This window comes from Bubalus kerabau, chromosome 13 (genome assembly GCF_029407905.1).
Source record: "Bubalus kerabau isolate K-KA32 ecotype Philippines breed swamp buffalo chromosome 13, PCC_UOA_SB_1v2, whole genome shotgun sequence".
In the NCBI taxonomy this organism is placed as follows: Eukaryota; Metazoa; Chordata; class Mammalia; order Artiodactyla; family Bovidae; genus Bubalus; species Bubalus kerabau.
In genome coordinates, this window is record NC_073636.1 from 20,527,649 (window position 1) to 20,541,090 (window position 13,442).

General features: G+C 35.2%; 1 protein-coding gene across 7 annotated transcripts in view; it reads right to left on the reverse strand.

The window, feature by feature from the left end:
- Positions 1–13,442, reverse strand: part of CCDC7 (coiled-coil domain containing 7) — a 262,345-nt gene that overhangs the window by 180,320 nt on the left and 68,583 nt on the right. For 2 of the 7 annotated variants that reach the window (XM_055543752.1, XM_055543753.1), the window contains exons 17-20: positions 10,438–10,686; positions 9,100–9,172; positions 1,907–2,014; positions 1,120–1,242 (exon numbers count right to left, since the gene is read on the reverse strand). The exons of 1 other annotated variant lie outside the window; for it this stretch is intronic. In XM_055543752.1, the coding sequence (XP_055399727.1) occupies positions 1,120–1,242; positions 1,907–2,014; positions 9,100–9,172; positions 10,438–10,686 (553 nt within the window). 4 more of the 7 variants (XM_055543755.1, XM_055543754.1, XM_055543758.1 and 1 more) reach the window with 4 other exon arrangements.

Here is a 13,442-nt window from a genome sequence, read left to right on the forward strand (position 1 = left end):
ATTTAATATTGGCTAACACTATTTAAAATATTATTTCACTTTCTTGGCATATTCACACTTTCAGTTCAGTTCAGTCGCTCAGTCGTGTCTGACTCTTTGCGACCCCATGAACCACAGCACGCCAGATACTTTAGAATAAAGTTAAAATTTGCAGTGTTAGATATGTCTAAAAAAATATATGTAATGATACAAAAATATACATCAGAAAAAGAGTAAAAGAAACTTATAAAGCAGGAAGAATTGAAGCACAAAGAAAATGGTATAACTTCACTCCAAAGCATCAAAATTTGATGAAGTGTGACTATGATTGCTAATTAAAAGACAAAGATATAGGGACTTCCCTTGTAGTCCACTGATTGAGACTCCACCTTACAACGCAGGGGACTTGGGTTTGATCCTTGGTCAGGGAACTAAGATCCTACATGCATGGTGCAACTAAGCTCATGTGCCACAACTAAGACCCAACAAAACCAAGTAAACAAATATTCAAAGAAAAAAAGACAAGCGTATCAAGCTGAATTTGAAAAATACTCAGTTACAATCTTCACACTAAAAGAAAAATAATGATACAAAATGTTTAAAACAACAGGACAGAAAAAAATGTGTCATGAAAATACCAGTCAGAAGTTAAAGCCACATTAAAAGCAGGCATGGTAGTTTTTTTATGGCCAAAAAAAAACACCTATAAAAATGATAAAGTGGGTCCCTTATTAGAAAAGGGTCTGTCCTCTTGGGGCTTCCCTGGTGGCTCAGATGGTAAAGCATCTGCCTGCAGTGCAGGAGACCTGGGTTTGATCCCTGGGTTGGGAAGATCCCCTGGAGAAGGAAATGGCAACCCACTCCAGTACTCTTACCTGGAAAATTCTAGGAAATTTGTTCATTTTAACTTTATATTAATGTTAATGATAAAGTATCATAAGACAAGATGACACAACATAAGAACAGAACAGAGTAATTCATAATCATAGCAGGAAATTTAACCCATCCAACTCAGGAATTATAGAACACAGATAAATAATCAATGAACAAAATACTTATAGATACATTCATGAACTATGGATCAAAGCTCTCCCGAATTTAGCTGAAAATATTTTCCAAGATTTTAAATTAATTACTTACTATCAAAACTGCCACTTCCTGAAGCTTCAAGGTTAACTTGAGACTGCCTGGTTAAAACTGAAGCTATATCCTCAGACAGTTGATCATCAATAGTTATAGCTTTTGGCTCTGTTATAAGAAAGGCTAAATAGAAAAATGGATCTATTATAAAACTTCTGAATATACCAAGTAAGCAGCAAATTTTCTTTCAATTTGTGCAACACTAAAGGAGGAGGACTGAAAAGCAGTGAATTATAATACATATTCAGACAGACCCTGGAAGAGAAGTAGGCAATTTGTGTGAGCAGTTTTCATGAGTGTGTATGGAGGCAGTCTTGTTATATACTAGTCATTAACCACGTAAATACCAAACAAAAGTTGATCAAAGGTTTCATTTAGTTTTCTAGTTATCTTAGGGTATTTACACTTACATCAAGGCATAAAACTTCTATAAAATATATGCACAAATATTTACAAGGTGTTGTTCAATTTTTTTTCTCTATCTTGATCTTTGTTGCTTTATCCATTATTTAATGAAAATTAAAGAAAAAATATCTTTCAATGAGCCTAACTTCAAATAATTTAAAGTGAAATTTGCTCAGTTGTGTCTGACTCTTTGTGGCCCCATAGACTATACTGTCCACGGAATTCTCCAGGCCAGAATACTGGAGTGGGGAAGACTTTTCCTTCTCCAAGGGATGTTCCCAACCCAGGGGTCGAACCCAGGTCTCCTGCACTGCAGGTGGATTCTTTACCAGCTGAGCCACAAGGGGAGCCCAAATAATTAAAAGTTATCTATAATTCTTACCATTGCGTCTATTTGCTCTAGCAGTTCCTGGTTTCAACAACCGTTTTTTAGCTTCTGATGGTGTTTCATTCTTAAGCAGAGGATTTTCATCTAATTTTCTACCAGGAGCTACATAAAGAGACACATTTTAGTCTACTAAATAGATAGAACTATTGTGAAATCTTTATATTTAAAACAAATATACAGCAGAATTCTCTCTCATATTTTTAAAGTTATAACTAAATTGCTAACAAAGGTTCATATAGTCAAAGCTACAGTTTTTCCAGTATTCATTTGAGAGAGTTGGAACATAAACAAGGCTGAGCACTGAAGTGTGCTTTCAAAGTGTGGTGCTGGCAAAGACTCTTGAGAGTCCCTTGGATAGCAAGGAGACCAAACCAGTCAATCCTAAAGGAAATCAACCCTGAATATTCATTGGAAGGACTGATGCTGAAGCTGAAGCTCCAATACTTTGGCTATGGTCATGATGGGTAGAGCCGACTCATTGGAAAAGAACCTGATGCTGGGAAAGATTGAAGGCAAAAGGAGAAGGGGGCAGCAGAGGATGAGATGGCTAGATAGCATCACCGACTCAATGGACATGAATTTAAGCAAACTCCAGGAGACAGAGACAGTGGAGGACAGAAGAGCCTAGCATGCTGCAGTACATGGGGTTGTGAATATTCGTACATGACTTTGTGACTGAACAGCAACAACTAAATTACCATAAAGCTAGGTGTGACATGAAAATAGCTTTAATGGGGTTGTGTTTTATTATTTCTAGCACATAATGTTAAAGGAGAAAAAAAGAAAAAGAAGATATCCAGTATGTTACCATTTGAGGAGGAAAACGTGGGAAATGAGGGGGTAAAGTGGAGAGAAACAGAGACACTAATCTTTACACAACAAAACACTAGACAGTTAAATCAGAAAACAATATACTTATTTGCCTTCAGGGGGCTGACAGTAGGGCTGCGGAGTACAGAAGGAATGATAGATAGTTCTCTAAGTACAGTTGGCCATTTGTATATGTGGGTACCACATCTACAGATTCAATCAACTGCAGGTTGCAAACATTCAGAAAAAAGTCCACAAAGTTCCAAAAAGGAAAACTCTGCCATGTGCTGGCAACTACTTAGATAATATTTCCATTGTTGTTACAACTATTTGCATAGTGTTCACATTGTATTAGGTACTATCAGTAAGCAAGAGATGATTTAAAATATTTGGGAAGATATGCATAAGCTATATGCAAATATATGCACCATTTTATATAAGGGACTTGAGCATCTCTGGATTTTGGTATCTAGGAGGGTCCTGGAACCAATCCCTTGTGGGTACCAAGGGACAACTGTACATCTTTTGCATGCTTGTACTTTGGGAAGTAGGTTAATGTTGTATATATCGCCTGCAAAATAAAATCAACAAAATACTAAAATGGAAGTAAAATGGCAAAGAATTCTCAAACAAATTTAGCAGCACTTAGGATACATCAAATGAGTAAATGTGCTGCTGTTGTTCAGAGTCAAGTTCACACTGTAGAAGAAAGGACATACACATACAAAACAAAGGAAAGAAAAAATAAGACCTGAGAGGATAAATTAGAATCAAAGACATTCATGAGAACTCATGATTTCAAAATATACCTGTGTATATGCATTTATGTCTATGTAGGTATATATGTGTATGAATATGTGTATCTGTATTTGTGTATGTATATCAAGGAGTCCACCTCCAGAACAATATGTTACATGTGATATTTCATGACTGACCATATGCAATTACAGAGAGACACTACAATAATATTCAGAGACTTTAATAGTCCAAATTTAAACAATGAATAAAACAACTAAGATCAAGAGGGAAACAGAATTGAACAAAACTATATATATATATATATATATATATATATATATATATAAATTAAGAGTTCTGCAGAGGTTTTTTATTTCTATAGAACATTCCATCCAACAACAGCTAAGTCCATATCCTGCATAAATGCATATGGAAAGGCACTATAGCCAGCTTTCAGAGATAACTGGAGTTCCTGCCACTGCAACTTCTACCAGGGGCTAGAGCTAGCACTGCAGTGAGACTAACCCCACTGACCCCAACTGCTCTCCAGAATCAGGATACTACAGCAACTTTACCAGGTATGGGACTGGAACTGCTGCTCTACATCCCATTTCAGATCCCAAGTCACTGCTCTGACCAACCATTAATAGGTATGAGCTGCTATTTGTGAGTGAAAACCATATACTGATACTTTTTCAGAACATACCATATAAAACAATTAACTCAAAACTAAATTCATAAATCTCCTATAGGAAAACATAGGAATAAATCTCTATTACCTTGGATTTTGCAATGGATTCTCATATATAACACCAAAAGCACAAGCAACAACAACAACAAAAAAGATAAGGTGAGCTTCATGAAATTAAAAACTCTTATCCATTAAAGGATATTATCAAGAGAGTGAAAAACAACCTAGAGAATGACAGAAAATATATGCAAACCATAAGGTTTAATAGCCCAAACATATAAAGAACCTCTACAATTCATCAACAAAAAGAAATGACCCAATTAAAAAATGGGTGAAACACTACTATTCAACATAGTTTTGGAAGTACTAGCCACAACAATCAGAGAAGAAAAATAAATAAAAGGAATCCAGATGAGAAAAGAAGTAAAACTCTCACTGTTTGCAGATAACATGATCCTCTACATTAAAAACCCTGATGACAACACCAGAAAATTACTAGAGCTACAATGAATAAGGTAAATTTGCAGGATATAAAATCAACACACAGAAATCCCTTGCATTCCTGTATACTAACAATGAGAAAACAGAAAGAGAAATTAAGGAAACAATGCCATTCACCACTGCAACAAAAAGAATAAAATATTTAGAAATAAATTTACCTAAAGAAACAAAAGACCTATATATATAAAAGTATAAAACACTGATGAAAGAAATCAGGACGACACAAATAGATGGAGAAATATACCATGTTCATGGATTGGAAGAATCAATATAGTGAAAATGAGTATACTACCAAAAGCAATCTATAGAGTCAATGCAATCCCTATCAAGCTACCAACAGTATTTTTCACAGAACTAGAAAAAATAATTTAAAAATTTGTATGGAAATACAAAAAACCTCAAATAGCCAAAGCAATTTTGAGAAAGAAGAATGGAACTGGAGGAATCAACCTGCCTGACTTCAGGCTATACTACAAAGCTACAGTCATCAAGAAAGTATGGTACTGTCACAAAGACAGAAATATGGATCAATGGAACAAAACAGAAAGCCCAGAGATAAATCCATGCACCTATGGACACCTTATCTTCGACAAAGGAGGCAAACATATGCAATGGAGAAAGGATAATCTCTTTAACAAGTGGTGCTGGGAAAATCAGTCAACCACCTGTAAAAGAATGGAACTACAACACTTTCTAACAGCTTACACAAAAATAAACTCAAAATGGATTAAAGATCTAAATGCAAGACCAGAAACTCTAAAACTCCTAGGGGAAAACATAGGCAGAACACTCTCTGACATAAATCACAGAAAGATCCTCTATGACTCACCTGCCAGAGTAATGGAAATCAAAGCAAAAATAAACAAATGGGACCTAATTAAAAGCTTTTGCATAATGAAGGAAACTATAAGCAAGGTGAAAAGGGAGCCTTCAGAATGGGAGATAATAATAGCAAATGAAGTAACTGACAAAGAATTAATCTCCAAAATATACAAGCAGCTCATGCAGCTCAAGACCAGAAAAATAAATAAAGGACCCAATGAAAAAATGGGCCAAAGAATTAAACAGACATTTCTCCAAAGAAGACATACAGCTGGCTAACAAACACAGGAAAAGATGCTCAACATCACTCATTATCAGAGAAATGCAAATCAAAACTCACAATGAGGTACCATTTCATGCCAGTCAGAATGGCTGCCATCAAAAAGTCTACAAACAATAAATGCTGGAGAGGGTGTGGAGAAAAGGGAACCCTCTTACACTGTTGGTGGGAATGCAAACCAGTACAGCCACTATGGAGAACAATGTGGAGATTCCTTAAAAAACTGGAAATATGACCCAGGAATCCCACTACTGGGCATACACACTGAGGAAACCAGAATTGAAAGAGACACATGTACCCCAATGTTCATTGCAGCACTGTTTACAATAGCTAGGACATGGAAGCAACCTAGATGTCCATCAGCAGACAAAGGGATAAGAAAGCTGTGGTACATATACACAATGGAATATTACTTAGCTATTAAAAAGAATCCATTTCAGTCAGTTCTAATGAGATGGATGAAACTGAAGCCTATTATACAGACTGAAGTTAAGTCAGAAAGAAAAATACCAAAACAGTATATTAATACATATATGGAATTTAGAAAGATGGTAATGATGATGCTATATGCAAGACAGCAAAAGAGATATATGTAAAGAACAGACTTTTGGACTCTGTGGGAGAAGGTGAGGGTGGGATGATTTGCGAGACTAGCATTGAAACATGTATACTACCACATGTGAAATGTATGACCAGTCCAAGTTTGATGCATGAAGCAGGGCACTCAAAGTCAGTGCACTGGGACAACCCAGAGGGATGGGATGGGGAGGGAGGGGGGTCAGGACGTGGGGGACACATGTGCACCTGTGGCTGATTTATGTATGGCAAAAACCACCACAATATTGTAAAGTAATTAGCCTCCAATTAAAATAAATAAATTAATAAAAAAATAAAATATAAGTATTTAAATTTTGAAATTCTTCTCTAAGAACCATTTAAATAATATTTTTCACATTTGGATATATAATATTTTCCTTATTATTAAAAGTTCTATTTTCTAATTCCATTTTTATATCTTACTTGATTAATAAATTATATACAATTTATAAAAATTATATAAAAATTTTAAATGACCAAATACATGATTTTAAAATATTTATTTCCAAGTTAATTTAATTTTGATAAGAGGATATCATTTATATGGTGGCACAATTTTGTTGTGTTTTATTGAGACTTGGTTTAAAGTCAAGTAGGTAATAAATACTTTAAATATTAAAAAAAAAATGGTGAAGGAGTTGTAAAGACATTTTTTCCAAAGAAGATATACAAATTACCAATAAGCACACAAAAAGATGCATATAATCTTTAATAATTAAGTAAATATGAATCAAAATTATAATGAGATACACTTCATACCTACTGGAATAAACATAATTCAAACAAAAAGGAAAACAAGGGTGTGTACCATTGTACATTGTTACTAGGAACAGAAAATAGTGCAGCCACTGTGGAAAACTGTTGTGCAGTTCCTCAGAAAGCTAAACTTAAAATTATTTTATGATCCAGCAAATATACTCCTACCCAAACAATTGAAAACAGAGATTTAAACAGATATCCTATACCATGTTCCATGTAGAATTATTCACATTAACCAAAAGTGGAAGCAATCTAAATGTCCATCAGCAGGTGAATGGATAAACAAAATGTGGTATGTCATACATTAATACATTCAGTTCAGTTCAATTGCTCGGTTGTGTCTGACTCTTTGTGACCCCATGAACTGCACGCCAGGCCTCCCTGTCCATCACCAACTCTCAGAGTTTACCCAAACTCATGCCCATTGAGTCGGTGATACCATCCAACCATTTCATCCTTTGTCGTCCCCTTCTCCTCCTGCCCTCAATCTTTCCCAGCATCAGGGTCTTTTCAAATGAGTTAGCTCTTTGCATCAGGTGGCCAAAGTATTGGAGTTCCAGCTTCACCATCAGTCCTTCCAATGAACACCCAGGACTGATCTCCTTTAGGATGGACTGGTTGGACCTCTCTTCTCCAACACCACAGTTCATAAAAAGAAACAAAATTCGGACATATGCTAAACTGTGGTGAACCTTGAAAATATTATGCTAAGTGAAACAGGCAGGTGCAAAAGGACAAATATATAATTCCACTAACATGAAACATAATAGCCAAACCCACAGAAAGTAAGTAAGTGGAAGAAAGTAAGTGAGAGGTTGCCAGGGGCCGGATGGAGGCAGGAGTGGGAGTTACTGCCTAACATGTTTCTTTTCAGGGTGATGAAAGTTGTGGATATAGATGTAGTGATGATTGCACAACACTGAATGCAGTTGATGCTATTGAATTTTATACTTTAAAGATGATTAAAATGTCAAATTTTATGTATATTTTATCACAATGAAAAAAAAATGGGTCAATTGATTAAATTGAGTTCAACTACTGGTTAAAAATTCATGATAAACTCTGAGCAAAAGAAAACATCCTGACCATAATCAAAATATTTATCTCAGGTAACTAATTATCATAGGTGAAACCATAGAGACACTCTCATTTCAAAGCACAAAAGAAGAGCGATACTTCCATACTCTCAGTTCAGTCACTCAGTCGTGTCCAACTCTTTGCAACCCCATGGACTGCAGCACGCCAGGCTGCCCTGTCCATCACCAAATCCTGGAGCTTGCTCAAACTCAAGTCCATCAAGTTGGTGATGCCATCCAGCCATCTCATCCTCTGTTGTTCTCTTCTCCTTCTGCCTTCAATCTTTTCCAGCATCAGGGTCTTTTCCAATGAGTCAGTTCTTCGTATCTGGTGGCCAAAGTATTGGAGTTTCAGCTTCAGCATCAGTCCTTCCAATGAATATTCAGGACTGATTTCCTTTAGGATTGACTGGTTTGATCTCCTTGCATCATAACTATTTAAAAAAAGTTACTTTGGAAGTTTCAGCCAATGCAATAAGATATGGATGGGTCATAATAAAAGCTATGTATGTTGGGAAAAAAGAATAAACTGATGTTTTATAAAATATACATTGAACACCCCAAAACCCAGCTAAAACATTAATTATTTATAACACAAAGCATATTTTTTCCTGCTATACTCTGATGAATTTGGGGTATAATATTATGTTAAGAATTTATAATGCCAAATACTGTTATTTGGTTGAGACAAAGCTATCACTTTCCTTTTACACAAAGTTTAGTTAAGATAGACTGAGCAGTATGTTAACTCACCAAATTAATCTTTACACATTGGTCAGTATATTTATATATTATCTCATGACTGTCTAAAAAGTTATTTCTATACTTAGTAATGTTCTCACTTCATTTACTTATAACATGGGAACACAAAGTCATTAATATCTTTTTCTTACAAAAGACAAAATCTTTTTACCTTGAAATCCTCTTGCTTCTTGGTAAGTTTGTTTTTCAAGCTTAGTTTTTAATTTCTCTTCTAAAATATCAGCCTTAATCACAAAAGTTAAAACAAGTAATTACAAATTATACATCATAGAACTCTAATTACCTTCTTCTATAACTACAATATCATTAAAGAAACTTTTTATCTTTCATTATTTCTTGAATGTATCAAACTTAAAAATGAAAACAATTAATGCATATGAGGGACATTTTGGAACACTTAATAGTGTGGAAGGACCTTTCTCAAGCAAAATTGTGATTCTTCTTCATAAATAATTCCAAATAAATCAAGTCAATGTTTTAACATTATGAGTCTAGTTTAGATTTATATTTTCACCTAATTCAATCTCTAGACAAACTCAAATGGCTTTACAAAATTATTTTTATAATGCCACTTAATAGCTTGCATGATAAAAAATACTGTGAATATGTTAAATATCATTTATATATATATGAATATATGTCAAATATCATTATCATTTTTCTTTTTCCCAGAATTTTAACTAAGAATTTCCTAGTTAAATTGTATTTTAGCAAAGGCAATTTAATAATTTTCTAAGACATGTTTAAGGTATATAAAATTATTTCAAAATAACTATGCTCTCACAATTATCTTAATATGTAAAAATTTTTATAGATGAACATGAAATAATTTCTCTGTCTCAGAAATTACATATCTTTCCATTTATCATTAAAATTATAATTCAAGCCACAAATTCTTTGTTGGTACAGATGAGAACTTTTACATTAAAATATTGATTCCCAAATATCCCTTTAAAATTCTAAATATATAATAGGTTTTATCATAGTTAGGGAGTTTGGGATCAATATATACATATTGCTATATTTAAAATGGGAAGCCCGGTGTGCTGCAGTCCATGGGATGGCAAAGACTCGGACAAGACTAAGTGACTAAACTGAACTGAACCGAAAATTATTTCAAAATAAATTATTAAAAAAAAAATAAATAAAAAATAAAATGGGTAACCACAAGAACCTACTGTATAGCACATGGAACTCTGCTCAATGTTATGTGGCAGCCTGGATGGGATAGGGGTTTGGAGGAGAATGGACACATGTATACATATGGCTGAGTCCCTTTGCTGTCCACCAGAAACTATTATGACATTGTTAATTGGCTGTACTCCAAAACAAAATAAATTAAAAAAAAATAATAATTGAATCAAAAGGCAATTTTTAAATTCCATTTAAATAGGAAAATATTGATGCTTTAAATTAACATTGAATGAAAATATTGAAGAAGTATAGCAATTAAAATAAAAAGCTTTCAATTTATTATGTTGTATCTTACCACCTTTGAGATGTCAGTACCCAGTACCCTTCTTTGAACAACAGAAGGTGAGATGAATGATGCTGCAAACATTTCATTCTCTTGAAGCAATTTTCCAACAGACTGTGCATCTTTAATTTCTTCATGCTGTAACATTGTTGTGAATGTTTTATCATAGTTCTTTGATGAAACTATACGGGATAGATCTTCATCAGTTAAATGTTCACTTGCAGTCTTTAAAAAAGATGATCCATCTTGAGACTTGAGGATCTGTGAAAGATCTGAAATAGCAGGGCTAGCTCTTTCCTTCTCTGAGCTTTAGAATTACAAAACATCTGGTATTAGATTATATGAACAACATTTTTTATTTGTAACTAAAGAATCATTTGCATAATCTATAATGATATTAAATGAGTAATTATAATTATTCACTAATTAATAGTAATAAAAATGTGAAATTGATGCTAGATAACAAGCTAAGGATAATATATCTCATGGGTTTTAAAATAGAGTCAAAGAGTCTCAAATTGGCCAAGATAGCAGAGTGGGAACACTCTGAGCCCACCTCCTCTAATGGGCATACCAAAATTACAACCATTTACAGAGCAACTATTGATGAGAAAAACTGGATGATTAGCAGAAAAGATCTTCTACTAAAGACTTAAAGAAGGAACCACAAGAAGATAGGGAGAAGTGGAGTCACACTATAGTCAAGATCCACAGCCCCAAGTGAGTAACCCACAAAGGGAGGATGATTACAGTTGCAGAAGTTATCCCCAAGGAGCAAGAGGTCCAAGCCCCACACTGGGGTCACCAGCCCAGGAGTCCTACACCAACACAAGCCATCTAGAACATTCGGCTTTGAAGGTCAATGGGACTTACTTTCAGGAAAGTCAGAATATTATGGGAAATAGAGATGGCCTTCTAAGAAAACATACACATAATCTCACACACTCCAGGAGTCATAGCAGAATCAGTCATTTAAAGGAGACTGGATTACACCCACCTGCTGCTCTTGGAGAGCCTACCAGAGAGGCAGAAGGCAACTGGAGCTCACCATGGGGACACAGACACTGGTGGCAGGCAATTTTGAAAGTTCTTTCTACCACATGGTCACTGGCACAACCAAGCTCCACTCTGGAACACTCCCTCTAGCTTATTGGGACCGAGCCTCGCCCACCAGTCTGTCAGAACCAGAACTGGGACCCCTCAGGCCAAGCAACTAGCCAGGAAGGGACTTACTCAGTAGCTGCTTTCAGAGGACCTGAGCCCACAGTCACCCTGGGACACAGCCCTATCCACCAGCCCAGTCAGACCAGCCCCAGGACCACTGTGGCCTGCAGCCTGCCATGGTAGGACCCAGCCCACTCACCAGTAGGCCAATACCAAGTATTTAAACACCTTAGGCCCCGCAGCCAGCTGCCCAGGGATTTGGCCACATCCCTAACCAGGTTGGAACAAGCGTCAGATAACCACTGATCCTGCAGCCAGCTGTATCATGAACCAGTCCAACATCAAGCCTAATATTGGCATTATAGAAATCTCAGAAGGAGAAGTGAGAGAAAGGGGGCAGAGGACATGTCTGAAGATAGAATAGCTGAAAAACTCCTATAGCCTGGGAAAGGAAATGGTATCAAGGTCCAGGAAGCACTGAGAGTTCCAAACACAATCATTTCAAAGACAACCACACCAAGACACACCACAATTAAAATGAGAAAAATTCAGATAAAGAGAGAACAGTAAAACAAGGGAAAGCAACAAGTTAGGTAAAAGAGAACTCCAATAAGGCCAGGCTATCAGCTAACTTTTCAGCAGAAACTCTATAGGCCAGATGGGAGTGGCATGATGTATTTTAAATGATGAAAGGGAAAACCTACACCCCATAATGCTTTCATTCAGATTTTATGGCAAGATCAAAAGTTGTACAACCAACCAAAAGCAAAGAGTTCAGCATTACCAAGCCAGCATTACAAGAAATGTTAAGGGAACTTCCCAAGTGAAAAGAAAAGGCAAAAACTAGAAACATAAAAAGCACAAAAGTGAAAAGCTCATTGTTAAAAGCAAATATACAGTAAATGTAGTAAATCAACCACATACAAAGTTAGTAGGAAGATTAAAAGACTAAACTAGTAAAATTTTCTATATTCACAATAAGCAGTTAAGATATACAAAAAGATGTAAAAGACGATGTCAAAAACAGTAGTCATGGAGGGGGTGGAGAGAAGTGAAAACATTTAAACTGTTTAAAATGCAGAAATCAGCAACTGAAAATAATCACATGTATATTGAGAGATTCCTACATATAAAACTGATGGTAACCACAATCCAAAAATCTACTCTAGATACACAAAAAAAGAATCCAAACATGACACTAAAGGCAGTCGTCAAAACACAAGAGAATGAAAGGGGATAAAAGGTCTATAAAACCAATTCTAAAACAATTAACAAAATGTCAATTAGAACATACCAATCAAAATCACATTGAATGTAAACAGAATAAATGCCCCAATCAAGACACAGAGTGACTGAATGGATACAAAACAAGATACACACACTGCCTACAAGAGACTCACTTCAGACCTAAGACATCCAACCATCTAAAAGTGAGGTGATATAAAAAGATGTCTCATGCAAATGAAAATCAAAATAAACCTGGCATAGCAATACTTAGAAAAAAGTATATAGATTTAAAACAAAGACTATTATAAGAAACAAAGGAAGGAATTAAACAAAGAAAAAGGGATCAATCCAAGAATATAAAACTGTAAATATATATGCACCCATTGTAGGAACACCTAAATGCATAAAACAAATATTAATAATACATAAAGAGAAACTGGCAGTACCACAAAAATAGTAGGGGACTTTAACACCCCACTCACATCAAAAGGACAGATGATCCATACAGAAAATCAATAAAGAAACACTAACTTTAATCACACATTAAACCACATGGATTATCTAGATACATGGAACAACAGTCCATACAAAATCAGCAGAATACATATTCTTTCAACTGCACATGG